The following is a 23,960-nucleotide window of genomic DNA, read 5'->3' as shown; positions in this document are numbered from 1 at the left end:
CCTTACCTCTATGGTGCCAGGTTTACCAGCAGGATAGACTATGCTGTGTTATGCTGGTTAAGATCATTAAAGAACCCAGAGGGACAACTGGCATGTTGGATTGCTAAGATAGACCAGTATAATTATGATATTGAATACAGAGAAGGAAAATCTCATGGAAATGCCGATGGACTGAGCCGAATACCTTGCAAAAATGACTGCAGACATTGCTGCAAAAGAGAGGTTGAACTAACCAGGTGTCATGAAGCTGAAGTCAATGTGACTGAAGGAGTTGATAATGGTGTAGTGGAACCAGTTATAGATATTAAAGCAGAGCAGGAGAAAGATCAAGATTTGAATCCAATAATTGATTTTCTAAAAGCAAGTGTTTTGCACCCTGCTTGGGAGAAGGTGTCTAGCTTAAGCCCTGTGACAAAGAACTATTGGGCACAATGGAACCAGTTGAAGCTTGAAGATGTTATTCTTCTCTGGAGATGGGAAACTGCAGATTGGAAAGTGACGACCTGGCAAACAGTTATACTGAGAAAGTTACAGGAAGTTGTGCTGTGTCAATCCCATGATAGTTTAACAGAAGGACATCTTGGAGTTAAGAAGACATTGAGTCACCTACGGCAGAGATTTTACTGGATAGGTATGAGGCAAGATGTGGAAGAATGGTGCAGGACGTGCAGTACATGTTGTACTAAAAGGGGACCCAAGCATATTGGATGTGCTCCAATGAAGTTATATCAAGTTGGCGCACCAATGGAAAGAGTAGCCGTTGACATTGCTGGTCCATTGTTCCGAAGTCGTGCTGGAAACAGGTACATTTGTGTGGTGGTGGATTATTTCACCAAGTGGCCTGGGGCATATGCAATACCAAATCAGGAAGCTACAACTGTTGCTTCGGCTATTAGTGATTTCTTCTTCAGGTTTGGTATGCCATACAAACTGCATTCAGATCAAGCCCGTAACTTTGAATCATCTGTGTTCCATGAATGCTGCAAGTTGTTTGGCATATGAAAGACCAAGACAATGCCACTTCACCCGCAATCTGATGGGATGGTAGAAAAGTACAATTGGACAATAGGACAGGAACTGGCAAAGTTTTTTAATAGCCGCCAAGATGACTGGGATGTCTTACGTCCTCCACTGCTGATGGCCTATAGAACAGCAGAGCATGAAACCACTGGATACACTTCAGCAAAGCTGATGTTTGGTCGGGATCTTCGGTTGCCAGTGGACCTGATAACAGGATGCCCACCTTACGAAGAGTTGTCTGAAAATGTGCCAGAGTTCATGAAAATGTTATCTGAAAGGATGGATGATATTTATCATCAAGTGCATTCAAACTTAAAAACATCTGCTGATTCCATGAAGCTATGTTATGATAAGAGATCTACTGAAGTCAGCTTTGTGCCAGGAGACAAGGTGTGGTTGTATAATCCCAGGAAGACCAAAGGGAAGTCTCCTAAGTTGTCTACTCCATGGGAAGGCCCATATGACATAGTGGATCATCTCTCAGACATGACTTTATGAATAAAATGTGGTCGGTGAGGTAAGCCAAAGGTGGTGCATGCCAACAGGCTTTGGTGTTATAACGGTCCAGGACACTTCAGTTGGAACGAAGTGAACAACGGAACAAATGACTCTGCTGAAGACGTGTCACCTGAAAAAGCCACTGTCAGAGAAGAAACTCTATCTGGTTTAGATAAGGAAAACGGTGAAGCCGTTAATGAAGTTACTACCACTAATGTGACTGCTACTGATAATAGGACATTTCCTGATGGAGCAGATGAATCCCACGTGAAGCAAAAGCCAGTGAAACGGAGACCAGTACAAAAGAAGAAAATTAAGAGACTTTGTTGTATTTTTATTTTGTGTTTGTAAATTCTGTACATTTAATTAAGTTATTGTTAATTATCTATTGATTTAATGTAAGTGGCTATTGTTTGGGACGAACAATACTAAGGAAGGGGCAGTGTTACAACAGCAGAAGTCACGTGCTGCTGGGAGCATGCGTGCTGGAGTTTCTCGAAGGATCATGAATTTGCCCAGCAACTCTAGTCTGATCGAGATGCCCTCTTTTTAATATATAATCCTGGTGAGAAAAACCAGCGGGATTGGGCAGATATATAATTGAGTCAAGCGAACAGTTGGCACTGTAAGTAAAGTGTGTGAATCACTGTGATTTATAGAGTGTGTTATAAAGGTTGTTAAGTAAAGCGATGAGAAAATGTATTGACTGTGGAACTTCTGTTTATTACAAAGTTGATATCGAGGAAGAATAAACTGGGTTACTCAAGAAAGGACTTGTATTGCTGAAGTTTCTCGGAAAGAATTTATTCCGGAAATTAACAAACTAGCAAATACGTAACAATACGGTTTGCCTGTGTTTGTTCAATATTCAGATATAATACAGTTTGTGTTTGGTTAATGTTAAAACATAAGACACTTCTTCTGTGTTTGGTTAATATTCAGTGGTTCATTTTTGTGTAGGTCACGTGACAAATTTTTGTGATTACCACATATTTCGTCAACACATTTGTTTCACAAAAGTTTAGGAATACATCCTAGGACTTTTCTGATATTCACTTCTGAAGCTGTACACTGCTGTTTAACCATGAAAAACTGTGAGAAAAACAGGATATACTATGCTTTCATTGTTACAAGAGTTTTTCATCTGTATCATCCTAGATAGGTCAAAGCAAATGTATGTTGGAGAAGCCCCAAGTTTATCCTAAATAACTTTTGAATATTTAATGTCCGTAAAGTGTGAGCTGCATGTGTGTGTGTCAAGAAGACTAAATTACATATTAAACTAATAACACTAGGCCATAAAATGTCGTTCAAAGACTATACATGTGGAATTAATTCTGCTGCCACTGTGAAGGGAGTAAAATATCTATTTAAAATGATTGATGTTTTCTAGAAATATATTTCAAGTAATTACTGCTTATTTTTCTCCACATTTTACATTCTTGTCTTCTATACACTTGTAAGCAAGCTTAAGAAAGACTCCACATTTTACATTCTTGTTCTATACACTTGTAAGCAAGCTTAAGAAAGACTCCACATTTTACATTCTTGTCTTCTATACACTTGTAAGCAAGCTTAAGAAAGACTCCACATTTTACATTATTGTCTTCTATACACTTGTAAGCAAGCTTAAGAAAGACTCCACATTTTACATTATTGTCTTCTATACACTTGTAAGCAAGCTTAAGAAAGACTCCACATTTTACATTCTTGTCTTCTATACACTTGTAAACAAACTTAAGAGGAACTCTGCATTTTACATTCTTGTCTTCTATACACTTGTAAGCAAGCTTAAGAAAAACTCCACATTTTACATTTTAGTCTTCTATACATTTGTAAGCAAACTTGAGAAAAACTCCACATTTTACAGAAACTGTGTGGTTAAATAAAATAAGTGATAGACATACTCCTCACCAATCCCACCCCAAACCAAGTGTATAAGACAGCCTTATTAATATGTTTTTATTTTGAGTAATATTACTTGGTATGGAACTTGACAGTGGTAATGAAAATAAAACTTTGGATAGGTGGAAAATTATGTGGATTTATTTTACTGAGGATAACCTTTTCTCATTTATTATAGTAGGGATAACTTTTTCATTTATTTTAGTAGGGTAAGCTTTTTTTTATTTATTTATTACTAGTATAAAAGCCTGTCAAAAACAATGGGAAACCATTGTTGAATGATTAACAAAAATTTTAGAATTTAACTAAAACGAATTTGTCTGTACCTCCAAAATGCACCTACTCTTCACCTATTTCATCAGTCTCAAAATACCATATTTTTCGGAATATAAGACGCACCCTTATTTTGAAGACAAAGTTTTTGGGGAAAAAAGCTACAGTCGCATTTGAAAGATTTATTGAACAAAAATTCAATTGGATACTTTAAAAATTATAATATATTGTTCTAAACACAAAAGGGCTCAAAACATCAAAATAAGAAAATACCATAAATCAAAAAAAGGTTTACTGTTATTTAGTTTGGTTCAAAACCTACAAAATCTTCATTGCTTTCACTGTAATTTATTTTTTTATTATTTAGGGAGCATTATAAATAGTTATGTTTTTAAAAGAAGAAAAAAAACTACTATTGTTATAAATAACACATTCAATTGAACTAAACTATGCATGTCCATTTAAATATATTTACACATGGCTTGTGTATATGGTATATATACATATATATTATTCATACCTTCGGCGTATAGGATGCAAGCAGATTTTGACATCAAATTTTGGGGTAAAAAGTGCATCTTATACACCGAAAAATATGGTAAATCTTTAATCACTACATTTTTAGTAAAAACTATGCAGAAAAATGAAATGTTATCATGAACAAAGGTATGTGTGTGCACTCTGAAAGAGACTTAGATAGCACTCTTGAGCCTTTTCACTGTATTCTAGATCAGGAAGTAGAAACCAGTGCAAACATTCCGATACAAATTTTCAAATCTTTCGACTGTACAAAAGATAAAAGATATTTGGTAGTAATAAATGTTTATGTTATGTTTTAAGGCCAAGTAGATAATATATATGTGTTAAAACACCAAAATGATATTTATTAATTAACATTTATTCACTTAAAACTATTTAATCACTGACTATAACATTAGACCTATTTGTAATCTAATTTAATAAATGAACATAACATAAGGCTTAATTGAAACTCTGCTTGGTAAATTTTATTTTGCTTAAGACTAGAACTCAAACTTCTGAATGAAACTATTTTGCCACAGGTAGCAAAAAAAAATAATATATAACAAACCTTTCTCACAAGTCAACATGAATATTGAGCATTTAACATAAACACCATAGTTGACCTAAGATCAATCCAGTGATAGTTTTGTTGCTATGTGACAATGTATATTGTTGAGCATTACCAAAAAAAGGAACATGAAAGCATTCCCAACATAGTGACAAAATGAATAAGCCTTTTATAGTTAGTGATGTTAAAAATTAGTGCTAGTATAAGCCTAAGATTATATTGTATGCCTTTTCGTCCATTTATAGAATCTGATATTATCTGGGGATTACGAAGAACTACGGGTCTTTCCAGGTCCTTTAGTTAGGTATGGTCATTATAAATGATTTTTTTGTCTTTTATTTTATTCAAATTGAAAGCAACGCAGATGTTTTTAATTAGGTTTGAAAATTTTTACCCGACATTTTGTTGTTTGTTATTTCAAATTGTAAGAAATGGAAATGGAGAGTCAGTATTACTTAACTAGTCAACTACATTCAACACTTTAAAAAATTTTTTGTTGTAACATGAAGTTTGCCTAATAGGTAACAAACTTTGCATTATGACCAGCAAAGAAACCGAATAACATCAGCCAATGGTAACTCTGATTGGTTTATTCTTTGAAAGTCACCATGTGTTTAACACTAAAAAAATACATAATGTTCTGTTCAGTGGCATTCTTTGCTATTGATCTATATGATATTTTAAAGTTTAAATCTACACTTGTGTTTATATTGTGTATATTGCTACTTAATATGGATTTTTTGTATTGCCCTGTGAACAAAACCAGAGAGCTGAGCTAGCTTGAAAGCTGATTAAACAAACACAAACTCCGGAATGAAAGTGTTTTAAGGTGTATATAACAGTCTTTTGATCAAGTAATGAACGCTTGTTTGTTTAGATGTATTTTCTTTTGGCTTATTTTTTAATTAAGAAATAATAATACAGCATTATACTTGTATAACATGTTATGTCATTAAACTAAAATATTTGATGCATTTCCTTTAATTTTTTTTGCCATTACAGGGGCAGAACTCATAAGAATGATGTTATCCACTTTTGCCAGAGAAAGATTGATCACTTTAAAAGTATACAAGGCTTGGCTGATCGTGAATCTTTTATCCTTTTGTGGGAACTTCTTGTCCTAATTCTACGGCAAAATGGGGTTAGTAGTCCTAAACTTGATTGGTTTATAGAATATCGTGGAGACTTTTAACTTATTTTGCTTTATCTGATTGTTTTTTTAATATTATGTTTTGTATAAATTCATAGCTTTTCACAGGTTACGGAGGTAGTTTTCCAAACATAGTTCAAGTGTTTTCCTTTGGTTTACAAAGAGAAAACTAAATAATGTTCCAAAAGTTAATGGAGATGTAGTAACTTTTAGACAAGTTACAAATTTCTGAAAGTTATTGTTGCGATTCCGTGCTTGATTTTGAAGTATTATTTGATAGCCATCTAGTTTCACCTCATTACAGATGTGGCAATTTCAATTTTAAATGACAAAATCAAATAACTTTCTGTTGTACATGAACAAACTGAAGTGTTGTATGATATAATGAGCAAATTATTTGACTGTTGAGTGAAATTCCTTTATATATTTCTTGTAATACAGATATTTAACTTAAATATAATTTTTTATTTCTCCTGAGTATATTCTTTCACTTTTAAAAGAGATTATATTTCTGATAATGCAAATATTTTAACTATTATATATAATTATCTCTTGTAATGCAAATACTTTACTATTTTAAATATAATTTCTTTATGCTTCTCATGAGTATTTTCTGTTACTATTAACTACCTTTTTGTTTTACACTTACTCCTATGAGATGTATGTTTTTTGATCCATTCTGTTTGGGAAAGGAGCTTATGGTGCTATTTTTGTATTAATATCATTGGTGATTAAATATTAAGGATATTTTTCTACATATTCTTATATCTAGGCAGAATAAAACAAATATTTCATGTTTGTTCAACAATACATATTTTTTTAGAATAAGGCATCTAATTTAAAAGCTATAGTTTTATATGATATGGTACAAGCAGTTAATCAATTGATGTTATTATCATTGCATTTTTATATGTGGGGGTTATAGTTTTATATGATATGATGCAAGCAGTTAATCAACTGATGTTATTATCATTGCATTTTTATATGTGGGGTTGTTTTGTTTTTTTCTTCTACTTAACATATACATTTAGCTACTACAACTTAAAAACTGAGTTTCTTTGTACAGTGTGGATACAATTTTGTTGAATTTTAAGGTAAGACATTTAACAAATGAAGAAATGTGACATTATTAAAATAAATTTGAAATTAATATCTTTTTTATGATTGTTGTTGATGTTCAGAAGTACACGAAGAATAATTTATCTTTATTTTTTAATATCTAATTGTTTTATGATTTATTTGTTCAGAGCATTGTAGGAAGTGACATAGCTGAACTGCTATTAGCAAACCATGAAATACTGAAATCTAAACAGACAATGGAACAAAGTACAAACTTTAGTCCACAAGAAGAACTTAGTCCAGAAATTCGAGGAACAGCAGAAACTTCTCCGGATGAAGGAATCGTTGTTGCTCAAGACCGAACATTGCTGAACTCATCTAGAACATTGGTTGTCGAAGATGTAACAAGAAAGTTTCGAGAATTTTTGCTCTTTGGAAACAAAAAGGTGATATATGTAATGTTATCAACTAAACATATTTTAACTAATAAGTGATGATATTCACACTCTTCTTGTCCATTAAAATATGTAGTACAACTTGCAACAAAAAAATCACAAAGCTCTAATAATGAAAACAATCAGTTAAAAATACTTGAAATCTTTATACTGGATTTACATATTTATTTATTTATTCAGAACAAAAAGAATGTAGTTAATTAAAGATTAACGAGCATATTTTCAGATACAGTTCTAGCAATGGCTTCTTTTGTTAGACCCTTATCTTTTAAATTCTTTTGTAATAATTTAAAATATTTTACTTCTTTGTATTTTTAAGTTATAAACTGTTTTAGTAGAAATAATATTTTTTAGTATCAACAGATGCTGGCTTGAAAGCAGGTGAAATCCGATGGAAAATCATGTGATAAAATAAATTTTATGATGATAGTTTCTAATTTTCTGTTAGGACGTAATATTTAATTGCCAAATATTTGTTTGTTTTTTTCGTACTGAAACAGGACTCATTGGAATGGGCTATGAAGCATGGTCTCTGGGGTCATGCTTTGTTTTTAGCCTCCAAAATGGATAGCAGAACCTATGGCACTGTGATGACAAGGTTTGCAAATTCTCTCACTTTGAATGACCCTTTACAAACATTGTATCAACTTATGTCTGGACGGCAACCTGCAGCTGTTACTGTAAGTGTTGGATGAGAAGTCATGCCTTTAAATTGTTTTTATAAGCACATTAGATTTTTTTAAAGAAAAGTATTATTGTATGGTAATTGTGGTATAATCTGTGGCTAAGGCCAGCTAAACCTCAGCATGTATATAGTTTTTTTTTTACTTAAAATGAAAATAGCTTTTGTGACATTAATACTGAAGAAAACATAAAATATTTATTTATTCAACTGAAAGGAATATCAATGTTCTGATTATAGATATAATTTAACACATTTAATCATCAGAAATGCTAAAGCTGGAAATAATTGTGGAGATTTTTTATTATAAAATTCTTCTTCATAATGGGCTAATCCAAAATGTATTGCACTTAAATTTCTTTTGTACACTTGTCTCTCAGTGGTCTTAGATGTAGGAAAAATAGATTTAATCTATTTTTCTTTAATCCTTTATGGATTGATTATGGAAAACCTTGTATTTTCAGGTTAAGTCATTTAAAAGAGAAATATCAAACATTGTTAATGATAAACATTTCATCTCTAACAGTGAATGTAGTTATTGGATAAACAGCAAAATAAGCCTAGTTAGCTAAAAGCCTAAGGCGTATAGACTGTTGTGTAGTGTAACATTTTCAGTTTTAATTGTGTTGGTTTAGTGAAAGATATACCTTTTTTTTACTTTTTCAATTTGAAAACCTTATTGTTTTAGAAAATATATGTTGTTCAGATTATTTCTAAGCATTTTGTTGTGTGGATAATTCATAAAATGTATTTAATGTTTTTGCATTATTGTAAAATATGATATAGATTAACATTGAAGGGTTTTGTTCAGTGTGTTGCAGAGGAAAGATGGGGAGATTGGAGACCTCATCTTGCCATGATTCTGTCCAACCCATCACAACGTCCTGACTTGGACCAGAGGAGTATCACCACTCTTGGAGATACTTTAGGTAGTTTCTTTTGTCAAAACTTACGAGAAACTATTTAATTTATTTTTTCTAACTGGGGAAGAAATATTTCTTTTTGGGATTTTGTGGTCTAGTTTTTGAATTTTAGGGTATATTTTAGTTTGTTCTTGGTTTATGTAGGGAGTCAAGGTTGTCTTGCTGCTGCTCATTTCTGTTATTTGATGGCCCAAACTGACTTTGGCATTTTTTCTCAGAAGTCTAGTAAACTGATTCTACTTGGAGCTAACCACATGTAAGTAACACTTATTATTGACATTCATCGTTGCAATATTCATGTCATGAGCTTGAAAACAAATGGTACACAGAATATAATTTAACACATTCACTCTATTAGTTAAATCACACTGTTTTGAACCTGTGACTGAATGATATCTTGATATTATTTTTTACCAAATAATATGGAAAACATTTAAAATGTAGATAATTTTATATGAAGTAAAAAATAACGACATATTTATGTTTCTTAGCACAAATAAACACACACAAGTGAATATTGAAAAAAAGTAATTATGTTTGACACTTAAGCATAGTTGGTGCATTATAAGAGTGATGGTCAAATCCATTATGCGATAAGAGTAGCCCAAAGTTGGCAATGGGTGCTTTTGACTACTAAGTAACCTACCCTCTAGTGTATCAATTCTAACTTAGGGACAGCTAGTGTAGATAGCCATTTGATATGTAATTTTGTTTGAATATTCAAAACAATTAATTAGTTGAGCTCAGTTGGATAATTTCTTTATTATTAATAGAAGTAAAGCTAAATAGAGCTGAGAATTCAGCCAAAGATTTATTTTACAGAAACAACATTATAATGCAAATTAATTAAAAAGCTTTCTGCAGTTTCTATAAACAGGCAAAAAAATTCACATAGAATTATTTTAACCCTACAGACATTAGCATCAATTATTAGTTTATGATTTACATAAGGTGCATAGTTGTTATAGTTGTAAGAAAGTTGGTTAGAAAGTTAGCATCAGTTACCACTTTATGATCTAGATAAACTGCATAATTGTTGTAGTTGTTAGGAAGTTAGCATCAGTTATCAGTTTACGATCTAGATAAACTGCGTAGTTGTTAGGAAATTAGCGTCAGTTACCAGTTTATTATCTAGACAAGATGCATAACTGTTGTTAGGAAGTTAACATCAGTTACCAATTTATGATCTAGATAAACTGCATAGTTGTTGTAGTTGTTACGAAATTAGCATCAGTTATCAGTTTATGATCTAGATAAACTGCATAGTTGTTAGGAAGTTAGCATCAGTTATCAGTTTATGATCTAGATAAGCTGTGCCATTGTTGCAGTTAATATGTTTGTTATGAAGTGTGAGCTTTTAATCTGATCAGAAACAAACCTCAGTAGATGTTTAATTTCTTCAGATTAATAATGATACTTGCATCATTGTTATATTCAAAATTATAATAATAATACAGTGTCATATATTATATTTTAATGAGTGAAAGACAGAATTTAATTTTTTGGGTTGATGTGCAAATTTCACCCCCATAGGCTGTCGTTCAGCGAGTTTGCTTCTAATGAAGCCATACAGTGTACAGAGATCTTTGAATATGGCATGTCACTAGGGACACAAGGCTATGTACTACCACACCTACAGGTACGAAAAGAACTTATTAGTAATATCTTAAGGACCAGAGTAGAAATATTTCAACTTTTAAATTGTACTAAGTCATTATTGATCTAAAATACAATGATTATATTTATTTATTACAGGCCTACAAGTTTCTCTATGCTACCTGTTTGGTGGACTCTGGACTTTTGGAGGAGGTGAATAATATTCAGACTCTGTACATTTTTATGAGTTATTGTCCAATAGTGGTAAACTTATTTTTGATGTGTTATGACCTGCAAAGATATGTTGTTTTTATAAACATCTTATCATAATTGTGATACCTTAGAGTTCTTTTTGCTTGTAAGTTAACAGTTTCAGTGTTGTAGTTATCTTTGTTTTTGGCCCAGCATGGCCAGGTGGTTAGGGTGCTCGACTCGTAATCAGAGGGTCGTGGGTTCGAATCCTCGTTACACCAAACATGTTCGCCCTTTCAGCCGTGGGGGCATTATAATGTGACAGTCAATCCCACTATTCATTGATAAAAGAGTAGCCCAAGAGTTGGCAGTGGGTGGTGATGACTAGCTGCCTTCCCTCTAGTCTTACACTGCTAAATTAGGGACGGCTTGCGCAGATAGCCCTGTTGTAGCTTTGCGTGAAATTCAAACAAAACTAAATCTTTGTTTTTTTGTTTACCATGTAAAACCCGAGCACTTTGGAATAAAATATCTTAACTATTTTTACTTACTATAGAGTAATTAATGTTTGTTTAGCTAGTGAAATCTCGATTACTAGTGAAGTTTTAAAAATTGTAATAGATCATAGTTTCTCAGTAGATCAGTTCTGTTGCATCACTCTAGAAGACTTGATTTATGTATGATATGCATTTCATACGTGGTTTGTAAATCTTTCCAGAGCTACTTTTGCAATTCTAAGCACACAAAAAATGTCTCATGTTCATAAAGCCATTGATAATTAAATTATAAATTTGTTTGTGTAGTCTCACTGTAGTGGATGCTTGCGTACAAGTTCATAATACACCTATCTGTAATTGTGTTGTTTTTTTTTTTATTGTCGATCTTTTTCAGATCATTTTGACTCTGCCATGATGTTAAAATACAACTATAAGCACAAGTTCTTGAATTTTAGTTAGTTTAAAATTATTATTTTGTGTTTTATTAACAATTTATTGATGCTGTTTTTGATAGCTTGATTGATAAGATTTATTTAAAGCACATAAAAATTATTCAACCATGTGAATGTATACATGGACTTTCACTTTTATTATAATTTTAATGAACTACATTTATAATTGTTGTACACTTTTTCACAAATTTTAGGTTTTGATACCTTTGAGGGGAAGAGCACAGTTACCCATGGTGTAGCTTTATGCTTAACTAAAACAGTTCTTCATGGTGATGGTTGATGAACTCTAGTGAAACAAGGTTTAGTACTCATACTGATGAATAACATTTTATAATACATGTATACATTAAAAAGTTTGATCATCAATAACCTTTATCTTTCAGGCCTTACACTACTGTGAAGTTATAAGTGAGACTGTTATAAAAATGCCTCAGATGTATTCATCCACACTGGTTTCCCAAGTCTATGAGGTATGGTTGATCTTGTTTCATTACTTATGATATTTGTCTGTAGTATCACTGACCATTCTATACTTGCTTTACTGCTTGACACCTCAAACAAGTAAATTATCTTTAGTTTTTACATAGTCTATATCAGTGGTTCTCAACCTGGGGTCTGCAAAGGTAATACTGGTTGTTCAAGAGTTAATTTCTTTTACTAAATATTGCACAGAAGGACACAGAATAATAACACCTAAAAAGCTCATCAATGCATTCTCGTGGGAAAAATTTGGAACATTGTATGAACAAAGCCACATCAACCATCTCATTAAACAAGTAATTTTTCTTTAATACTGCTATTCTATTAATTTCACACTCGGTTATATATGTATATTATTTGATGTTGAAAAATGGAAAAACAATTCATTATTAATTAATAAAAACAGTTTTTTGGGTAGATGGAATCTGTCAAAAACATGGGATCTGTGGGGAAAACAATAATAATAAAAGGGGTCCTTGGTGGGAACCACTGGTCTATGTGCTTATTCACTTTTTTTATTTTCTAGAATTAACATATTAAATTAGTCTGCTACCACATCTTGACCATTGCCATACATTGTGAATAATCTATTGACAGTTTTGGGCTAAAGATTTTTTGGTGAAAATATCGTGCTTGATGTTGATATTTGAGTTTTTATATTTTTCATCATCTTTCCTGCTCTCTATGTCCACATTATATTTGTTATCCATGAAGTGAAAGTTAATTCCTAATTAATCAGCATTCCAACTAAGCCAACTTTAGCCTCACTCTGGCTGTAAAACTTAGAAGTTTAAAAAGTTAGATTTACATAGATCATAGATTTACATTGAATAGTAAGCCTTAACAATAATAATATCTGGTTATAAGGGTAGGTTATAAAATAATACTTTATTTACATTGTACTTACTTCAAATTGTGACTAACTTTGACTATATATATATATTTCTTAGATAAGTAAGACTGATTACATCATTGACATAAAACATGTTTTTATTAACACAACTTTTTGCCAACAGCAGCAACCTTCAAGCTGAAAAAGTTAACGTTACGCAACATGCATTTAAACAAGGTGTCACTTATTACATGTGTATATAGTTATTTATTTTTTAAGAACCTATTAAAGTATAGTTTAGTTCACATGAAATTTGTAATTACATGAGATTAAAAGAGAACTTCAAAACCAGAGATGACTGACAACAGTCACAGAAGGATAAAACGTCACTCTCATAAAAAATTATTTCTCGTCAATAACATAAGTAGTCATTTAAAAAAGTCATTTCTCTTGACTGTGAAAAATAAGTACGTTTATGGTGTTTAACTTTTTCCAAAAATTTTCCATATGATTCTTATACAGAGATTTTTTTAACATTTTAGACCACGAATTTGATTCAAAATTACATTAAACAATAAAATTAATAAGGTAAACTTTATACATACACAATTACGAGAAAACAGTAAGCATATATGTAACAATGACATAGCATGCTACTTTGCAAAAAGTACTTAATCCAACAAAGTTATGGTATTAGCACAGTTAAAAATCCTAAAGTTTTAAAATTGTTTTTGTCAAAATGTTTCCACATTTTTTACCTGTTGGATCTTTCTAAAACCATTTTTGGATGCAAAAAAATGAGGTGTGTGTGTGTTTGTTAATACAGTTATTCACACAACAAGACCAAAAGCAAAATGTTATCTTTATGACATAAAAGCCAGAAATGTAAAACTAGGGTACAAGCCACATTATGGAAAGGTTAAAATGTTAAGAGAAATATCTGCATAAGTAGGACCCACGTATGGTAAGGATACACTGTGTATCATCTCTAACCTCTGTTCACAAGCCATACATTTATGATACACCATGTATCATATCTAATCTCTGTTCACTAACCTTACATTTAAGATACACCATGTATCATATCTAATCTCTGTTGACAAGCCATACATTTACGATACACCATGTATCATATCTAATCCCTGTTCACTAACCTTACATTTAAGATACACCATGTATCATATCTAATCTCTGTTCACTAACCTTACATTTACGATACACCATGTATCATATCTAATCTCTGTTCACTAACCTTACATTTAAGATACAACATGTATCATATCTAATCTCTGTTCACTAACCTTACATTTAAGATACAACATGTATCATATCTAATCTCTGTTCACTAACCTTACATTTAAGATACAACATGTATCATATCTAATCTCTGTTCACTAACCTTACATTTAAGATACAACATGTATCATATCTAAACTCTGTTCACTAACCTTACATTTAAGATACACCATGTATCACATCTAAACTCTGTTCACAAACCTTACACTTAAAACACGTGTATCACATCTAAATTCTGTTCACTATCGTTACATTTACAATACACCATGTATCACATCTAAACTCTGTTCACAAACCTTACACTTAAAATACGGGTATCATATTTAACCTCTGTTCACAAGCCTTACATGTAAAAGATAAAATACACTAAAGTATTAAAAACAACTGTGGATGGTCAAGTCGACATCACCATCCCATATTTACAACTATCAATCATTCTATGCTGCTGTTGTTCTTTCTTTGGCAAAAGAAAAAATTTATAATAATTCATATGATTTAAAGTTATATATATAATATTCAAGTGATTAAACTAAAGCTGTAACTGTGGTACCTTAAGATAAAATAATGTATATAAATATTGTTGAAGCTTGCCAGCAAGCTGAAATATCATGATCCACATTATACCCAAGAACAAGGAGAATTTGAAGAGTTGAATGATCCTTTGTGGCTGATAAACTTGGCTAACTTACACCAAGCTTTTATGGTAAGTTGTTTTCTCATTGGTTTAAGTTAGGGAGCATTCTACTTTTGTGTTGAAGTAAGACCCATGCTGTGTAGTCACACTGTGAGTTTCATGAAAACATGCAAGTTTGTAGAAATGATTTGTATGATATTAGTGTTACTCCATCACAACCATAGCTTTATTAGCAAGCTAATTATAGTTTGTTTTACCTTGATGATAATTACAGCCTGTTCTAACTTGGTGATAATTACAGTCTGTTTTAACTTGGTGATAATTACAGCCTGTTTTAACTTGGTGATAATTACAGCATGTTTCAACTTGGTAATAATTACAGCATGTTTTAACTTGGTGATAATTACAGCATGTTTCAACTTGGTAATAATTACAGCATGTTTCAACTTGGTGATAATTACAGTCTGTTTCAACTTGGTGATAATTACAGCCTGTTTCAACTTGGTGATAATTACAGCCTGTTTCAACTTGGTGATAATTACAGCATGTTTTAAATTGGTGATAATTACAGCATGTTTTAAATTGGTGATAATTACAGCCTGTTTTAAATTGGTGATAATTACAGCATGTTTCAACTTGGTGATAATTACAGCATGTTTCAACTTGGTGATATTCACAGTGTAACCACTTTTGATTCTACATGTTATATTTTGTGTGAAATGTAGAGCATAGATGTTTGGTGTTTGATCAAAGGTACAGTTTTGTTCCATCTTTCTAATAAAAACCAACACTAATCTTGATACCATTTTTAGATATGTCTTAGGCACATAATAAACATGCTTAATGTACAAATTGGGTGAAAAAAAAGCTTATAGGAAGGCTAGTTGCAGCTATGTTAGCTTTTAAAAAAAATTAAAAAGGTATTACAGTTCAATAAATTGTACTTATCTATCTTACATGGGTTGTTTGCTATAAATTAATGATCAAATGTAAATACCGAAACATTTTCTTCTTTATATAATTTTCCTTTTTGCTTTCACTTTTAAAATACAAAAAAAATTCTCTCAAGTTGAGAATAATTTAGTTTCCAATATTTGTTTTTTTTTTCTCCACTTTGCTCAGAGTACTACAGTATTACCCAACTATTCACTAGCCAGTACAACAGATGATATGATAGAAGCTCCACCTGTTGGTGATGTTACTGGTAAGTGCTGCAGGTTATGGTTACTAAGTTATAGAAACATGGTGCTAAGTAGTGAAACACTGAATAGAAAACAAAGAGATGTGAGACTTGTGACATCTCAACTGTATTGTTGTATACAGTGTTGAAACTATTGAAGAAAATGTTGAATTTTGATGGAAATTCCATCATAAAAATGGGCATAAAATGTTTCTAACCATGTGTTTTTAATAAATTGTACTAGTATTAACAAAAGCTTTACTGGTGGTAATTACCAGCCACTAATAATCATCTACCATCAACATAGTGTATTATTAAATATTATCCTACTGTGATATATATAATATCATGATTTCAATGACTTAGCTGAGCTGATAGGGTTCCTTTTCATGGAATAAATTCTTACTACTTGATGTGTATTTATGAACTGCATGTGTCACAAGCCTAAGGGTTGTGTGTGTTATCCTGATTTTGTTTTAGCTGTGTGGGATATTTGTCATAACGCTGTTAATCAAGTTAAGCTATCTGAACACATCAACACATGGAGCTTATTATGTATGTTGGGAGAGAATATTGGATCATTAGTAATTCACCTGATTTAAATGGTTAAGAAAATCTTGATTCACTCCCCTAACTGACCATCTGACATTCACGGTGATGGTTGGTCAGTAGACTTAACCAAGGTTTTGCAGCTATTCAAAAGAAGTATTTGTGGCCATGTAAGAAAAACTTATATTATTTTACACATTACAGTTTTAAGATGCTTGTGTAAATGAAGCTTTATTGCATTATGTGACATTTTATTGTGTTAGGAAGTTGTATAAGGAAAGTTTTATTCAATTTTCAGATGTTAAGTGTTTATAATGCGGAAGAAAGATTTATATGAGCTAGCATAAAATACCTACAATCTCTTGTGGGATTCAAAGGATCCTTCATGATTCACAAAGGCCACAGAGCACCAGTCAAGTTCCTTCATTGTCCCCAATTACTTCTATAGTTTCCCTAAAAAGAAAATCTTATTATGATACCTTGCTTTGATGTTTGAGCACATGTACCCCTAGAGTCCCAAGGAGCCAGGAACACAAAATTTGATGCCATATCCGAGTCGAGTGACCCTACAAACCTACATCTACATAACATCATACCTAGGTGATGTTTAACAATAAAAAAATGTTCTTATTATATTTCAGCATCATAATTCAAATGGAGTACAAAATGATAAAGCTTGCTTTTCACAAACTGTAAAACTAATTAATTGCAAGTGAATTTGTTTCAAACACATTTTTGTTTTGTAAATATCACCAGAACAGAAAAATGATGTGTTTATATTAGTAGCTTACAAGTTCTCAAAACAAGAAATAGGCATTTACATCACAAACAAAGTTGAGAAATGAAGATTGGCTAAAAATCAATAAATTACACTTTTATACAAGTTATAAGGCCTTATAATAACTCAATGGTTTGCATTAATTTGCTCAAAACTATTATGACTTTCCTCCTAGGGGCCATGAGTGCCGTATTATGCTCAGACACAAAAAATATGCAGGAACATCTCAAATGTTAACGATTTTTGTTGGGAGTAAGCTAAAATCAATCCAAAATAATAATAATAAGATATTTTTTTTTATGTATACAATTAAATAAATAAAACTTTTTATTGAATAAGTTTCAACTGAAGCATTCCTTTTAATGTGTGGGAAAAGAATGCAAGTTTATTTTCTATAGTTCTTTAATTCAGTGATTGAACTTTGCCAGAGTAGTGGACTGCACTCATCTGGACATGAGAGCTAATATAGTATGATATTTTATGGTGTTAAGATAATAATTGTACAGAGAAAGCTTTATGCTATTGTACAGCACGAAGATACACATATAAAGAAATCTTTTATATGACATTTTAGAGTATTAAGTGTTCATAAAAGCTAAGTATTAACCAGGTAACTTGTCTTTGGTTACTTGCTAAACATTTAAGATGTTTGTGGTTATCAGAAGAAAGCATTTGTAAATATTTCTGCTATACAGATAGCACAAGTATTTACAGTGGAGCTGTGAGTCAAGAAGGTTACCAAAACTATGCACCTGAGGAGCAAAGTTCTATGCACGTTACGAACTATGATACACTGGAGCACTCAAGTAGGTTTTAAATTTTAGTTTATGTAAACACGTTGAATTAATACATGATGATCAATTGATAAAATGTTTGAACAGTACCTAAGTTGTGCATGAGATTTTAAAATTGTTGAATAAACTAGTATAAACATCTTTTTCTTTTGTATGCAAGTCCATGATTCTTTGGTTAATGAAGATTCTAATTTCTTGTTAGTCTCAGTACGAGCTGAAAAAAAGTTGTCATAAAGAATGAAAAATTCAAACAAGTCACAACTTGATCATCATAAGACCTAAAAATAGAAAAGAGATAGCCAGTTATTCAGATTAACATAAAAATCTCGAGAAATCCCATTAAGGGTTTGAGATGGTAGCAAGTGTAATAAACAAACCTACCAAGAAGTTGGGAATCAAATCTTGGTTAGCTATTGCAATGAATGTGTTTGTTTTACATAACCTCCTTAATCAAGTCTATTGTATGTAATAATAGTAAGCTCTTACTAATTTTTTTTTTTTAATTATCTCTAACACATTAGAAAAAAAAAAGTTTTCAGTTGCCCCATTCATCTAAATGATAGCTTTGATTGGTTGCAATCAACTCATATTCCAAAAAAGGGATAAATTGTTTCTTAAATTAATAGAGTAGATTATATATACCAGCCACAGAAAGTATTTCTTTTTAGAATCTAATGAACATATTCTGGATACCAAAATGTGAAATTGTGTGTACTACTTTTTACTAAGGACAAAAATATCTATTTCTGAAGTCGAAGTCTTTGGAAAAATTCAATATTCTGTAAAAACTGTCTAGAAATAAATTTAAACTTTCATATTGTTGTTTAAAATGAAAAATATCATTTATCAAAGAATTTTTCTTTTCAGTGTCCTACAACCCTGGTCAATTTTCCTCAAACCAATGGTCCCAAAGCGCAGTCCCAGAGCAACAAGATACTAACAAGTACCGGGTGACCGATTCTGTGGTTACAGATTCTGCAGCTCAAGAAACTACTCCAGTGTTATCTACAGGGATGGGAACTTTTGACTACTATGGTGCAAGCACGCAACAGGTAATATGTTGGCCATTTATAAAACTGTAAAGCTGTTTGTAATGGACATGGAAACTAAAGACTCGCACAGTTGATCTCCAAGTAGACAGGGAAGTGTTATTAATTATTTGTTTGTCTTTTATTGTTGTTGACTTTTATTTAAAGCATGAGTATGTTATGTACAATTTTATTAAAGTTCAAATTGATACCTTCAGTTGTGTGCATAGTAATTCTTAGGATAATAACCACTCAGTTTCCTACTTAAAAAGAAAGATATATATATATATATATATATATGAAAGTTTAAATTAATTAAAAAACAAGATAATACTTACAAAAGTAAATAGCTAAGATAATCATAACCAACAGGCTTAAACTTTGATAAAGAGCAACTGAACTTGTGTGCAACTAAATGAACTTGTTACACTTATTAATCCTTTCATTTTTGTGGATATGTGTATGTGTGTGTGTGTGTGTGTGTGTATGTATATAAATATAACACAATGTTTAAATAATCTTTATTTAACTTTATTTTATTATATCTTTCTCATATAATGCCAAAGGAATGGTTTGTTGTTTGGGTAAATTCTAGCTGGTGCTATATTTATTAATTAATTATTTTATATATGTATATTTTTTTTGTAGAATGTAATTAAAAAATACGAGTTTGTTGTACTTGCAAAAAGCATGTTATAAATCTTAATTTCATTGCTAGATTTTTATCCATTTTGCATCTATATAAAGAAATGCCTTGCTTGTTGTGTGGAGTATTTCTGTTTTCAAAACTTGTTTATCGTAAATACAAAAAAAAAAATCCTCACTTTTCACTAAAGATTGTTGGGGGTTTTTCCACTAAATTTGCATTTTGTGTTTAGTAATTTTGTGTGATTTGTCTTCACATCCAGTAAAAAATTGCAATACTGAATCTTTTTGTTAGTTAAATCTGTGCAAGAGGTTCTAAATTTAATTTTGCTAGATTATATAACATTTTTAATTGCATTCTTCAAAGAAGATGTTAGGTTTCTGTTACTTACTAAATGTCATATGATAGTTTTTTGTTCCATCGTATTTGTACAGTTTTAAGGTTCAGTATTTCAATTCCTGAATTTTAAACAGGATTTAAAAAGAGTATTCTTTTTGTTGTAAAGAACTGATGTTTGTGAGAGAGAAAAAAGAACTCTTCAGAATGTGGTATAGTACCAGATCATGCATCACAAATTTATACTGTAATGTTACTAATTAAGGCATCTGTTATGTCATGTTTTTGGATGTATTTTATTTTTGGTACTGCAAGTGAATGTTTTACTTCCAGAATGCATGAGTTAAAAAGTAATTTAAAGAACTGAACATCAGAAAGTTTTTGTAATTGAAGCATTGCGTATTATAACTTGTTAAAGGTTAAGCTATCATCATTCAAGGCAAGCTGTTGTTAGGGTTAGAAGTGTCCAAATGTTTTTAATTTATTAAAAGAGCTATCAGTCAAACCACGTTTATTGTAAGGGTTAAGAATGCCCCCAAGTCTATAGCTTGTTGAAAGTTGAGGATGTAACTCAAAGCAATTTTTTTAGGGTTAAGAATATAACCTTAGAGCAGTTAACTTTCTCAGCACGAGCTTGGTCAACTTGACCAACCACCTGACCTTTTTGTACTCATTCAAAATCTTTATAGATTTAATACTTCTAACTTTCAATATAGTGTCTATATCTTCATGAAACTTAGCAGTCTTTAAGTTAATACGTCTTTCATTTACAAAAAATCATATTTTTTAGGGAAGTATTTTTAATAAACTAAAATAAAGATTTGTCCATGAATATATTGAGTATTTGTTTTGAATGGTCCATGTTCAAAGTAATTTTTACGATAAGAATAAAAATACTTTTCTTCATCTCAAAAATCTCAAATTTCCTTTGTGTAATCCCTAAAACCTCCTAAATACATTTCCATCATGTTTTTTGTCAGTAAAATTTTATATTTTATCTGTTATTATCTCTATCTCTATACAGAATCATTTTGACCAACCTCATAACCCCCACCCCAAAAAAAATTGAAATAAATCCAAACTATCCTTTTTTTTTCTAGAATGACTTCAAATTCTAACATTAAACTACATTCATTTATCCTAAATAGCTTTAAGCTCATAACAATGTATATCTTTTTATAAATAAATTTTTCTGTTTTATTGCCCTTTGAGCCATGTCTAACTACTATCCACACCATTATAAGTTGTAAGTCATTGGAGGACGTGCAGTTCACATTATGTTATCGGATTACATTACCTATGAGCTACTACGAGCTGCTCGCATGCATGCCTCGTGAAACATTTTATTATATTATTATTTGTTTTATCTAATCTTAATTAACCTAAAAAGTTCCCTATTTTTAGATTTTAGTTACTTTTATAATAATAAATAAAGAATGAATACCAAAAACAAGAAATAAGGTACTTACCCAATCTTCTTTTTTCTTGCTTTCGATTGTCGATGACACTTAACCCTATTTTTTATACTAATGGTAGTAATGCACTAAATAATTTTTATTTAATTAAATAATGCACCAAAGAACTTAGACTAATAGCATGCAAAAAGTAGAAAATTTTCTCTAACTCTCAATTCTTCTGGCTTTCTAACTATGGTACAAGAGCCATTACAAATTCATCCAAGTTAGTCATTACCATTCCTACGGGAATGAAAGCTGTACTACAAGTGAAATTGACAATTATTTGTTCAGAACACAACGTTATATAATACATCATTTGATAGATGAAAACCATGACTTTCTATTGGTTATAGGTAATATATAAGTAAATGTAAGAGAGAACTATTAACAACTCCTCACAGGTGGGTGTGGCAGGAGGGATCTGATTATCTATATGATAGCTCTGTAACCAAACAAAATTGAAGGCTGTAAAAATTATGGTTTGTTTAAGCAATGACAATTTTATAGTGAGTAATTTACTTTTAATTTTATAGTTACTAGAGGGGTAGTGGATAAAATAGAGAAAATGTGTCACACGTGGAGAAATTCAGGATTTTTTTAAATATTGCCTTATGGAATTAAGAACTTAAAACTTATATACTATTAAAATATGGGTTATTAATTAAGATTTTATGCTATGCTAATTGGTCTAAGATAAACAAAAAGTATTTTAATAAAAGTTTCAATGAAAGACACTAAAACCTTGTGTCATGCGCAGTAAAGGGTACCTTGGTTGAAAGTGTTAATCAAGCTTTTGTTAGGGTTAAAAATGTTCACAAGGTTATAATAATTTTTGAGGTTCCAAACTATACTATTAGAGCTGTTACTTAAGTCTGATTTTGGTGAAACATGAAGAATGTCCACTAGGTTGCAAGGAATGAAGTTCAGCACATAGAATGCTTTACATGAATTGGTTCTTATACTTAAGTTGCACGCTAGAAGTTTTTAAGACTCCAAAAATTATCTGATTTGCAATTGGTAAAATGAAAGTATTCTAAAAAATTCTCTCTCCTTTTTTCATTTCATCCTCATTTGGTTCAACTAGCTTGTTTTAAAAAAAACAAACAGAAGATCTAGCAATCTGTTTTTCGTTTTCTACATTTTGAATAGGCATTAGCAAGTGTACACCATCAAAATAGAAAAGAAAATCAAGTTTTTTAGTCTTCTAAATTACAGTTTTTGAATCAGGCCTATAAGAGATTGAACCTAGTTCAATGTGATTGAAGGCCAGCATTGTACTGATTATGCTAACAAACAGCAGGGAGGGTTACATGTATTACCCATTATAGAGGGTCTTAAACTCAATTCATAGTTATGTAGTATTTGATATTAACCATCAAATCACTGATATAAATATATATATATATATATATATTTTTTTTTTTCATAACATTCACTAGTAGTTGGGGGGGACCACATGTATCATATTGAATGATGTAATGTTTTTGTCCATTACAAGTTACAACACTCAGTGTAAAAAAACTGGTAAAAGAAATTACTCATTTTCTGTGTAAAATATTGGAGGAATTGCTCTTTTTCTGTGTAAAATACTGGAGAAATTACCCATTTTCTGTTTAAATACTGGAGAAATTACTCTCTTTTCTATGTAAAATACTGGAGAAATTACTCTCTTTTCTGTGTAAAATACTGGAGAAATTACTCTCTTTTCTATGTAAAATACTGGAGAAATTACTCTCTCTCTCTCTCTCTTCTTTTTTCTGTGTAAAATACTGGAGAAATTACTAATTTTCTATGTAAATTACCTAGGGACCCCCAGCAGTAATTAAAGCGATTAACATTAGTATAATTTTTGTTTACATTTTTTTTATATAACTAGTATTATTAATGTTACTTTAACCAACAAGCAATTTGGTGCATAGATAGTTTAGAAAAATACATTTAAAAAAGCTGATGGGGGTCCACATTGCCTCATCAGTGATTCTAGGGTTAAGTATACTTAAACACACAATTGCTTTTGAGTAATTAACTTAATCTGCATTTAACAGCATGATAAGCTGAGCTTGCTCATTTGTAATTACTATTCAGAAACAAACAGTCTTTATTTAAAAAAATAAATGTCTATATATATATATATATATATATATATATATATATATAT

At 31.0% G+C, this 23,960-nt stretch overlaps 1 protein-coding gene across 4 annotated transcripts in view; it reads left to right on the top strand.

Moving 5' to 3' along the window:
• LOC106461550 overlaps positions 1 to 23,960 on the top strand; it is a 99,689-nt gene that overhangs the window by 55,425 nt on the left and 20,304 nt on the right. For all 4 annotated transcript variants that reach the window (XM_022388541.1, XM_022388540.1, XM_022388543.1 and 1 more), the window contains exons 15-27: positions 5,032 to 5,090; positions 5,789 to 5,927; positions 7,184 to 7,441; positions 7,951 to 8,130; positions 8,944 to 9,061; positions 9,200 to 9,311; positions 10,589 to 10,694; positions 10,811 to 10,864; positions 12,176 to 12,262; positions 14,987 to 15,103; positions 16,157 to 16,238; positions 18,237 to 18,347; positions 19,203 to 19,387. In XM_022388541.1, the coding sequence (XP_022244249.1) occupies positions 5,032 to 5,090; positions 5,789 to 5,927; positions 7,184 to 7,441; positions 7,951 to 8,130; positions 8,944 to 9,061; positions 9,200 to 9,311; positions 10,589 to 10,694; positions 10,811 to 10,864; positions 12,176 to 12,262; positions 14,987 to 15,103; positions 16,157 to 16,238; positions 18,237 to 18,347; positions 19,203 to 19,387 (1,608 nt within the window). The remainder of the gene's footprint in view (positions 1 to 5,031; positions 5,091 to 5,788; positions 5,928 to 7,183; positions 7,442 to 7,950; positions 8,131 to 8,943; positions 9,062 to 9,199; positions 9,312 to 10,588; positions 10,695 to 10,810; positions 10,865 to 12,175; positions 12,263 to 14,986; positions 15,104 to 16,156; positions 16,239 to 18,236; positions 18,348 to 19,202; positions 19,388 to 23,960) is intronic.

The sequence above is a fragment of the Limulus polyphemus genome, unplaced genomic scaffold (genome assembly GCF_000517525.1).
Source record: "Limulus polyphemus unplaced genomic scaffold, Limulus_polyphemus-2.1.2 Scaffold984, whole genome shotgun sequence".
Classification (NCBI taxonomy): Eukaryota; Metazoa; Arthropoda; class Merostomata; order Xiphosura; family Limulidae; genus Limulus; species Limulus polyphemus.
The sequence above is the reverse complement of the archived record's forward strand: the minus strand, read 5'-3'. Positions and strand labels throughout refer to the sequence as shown.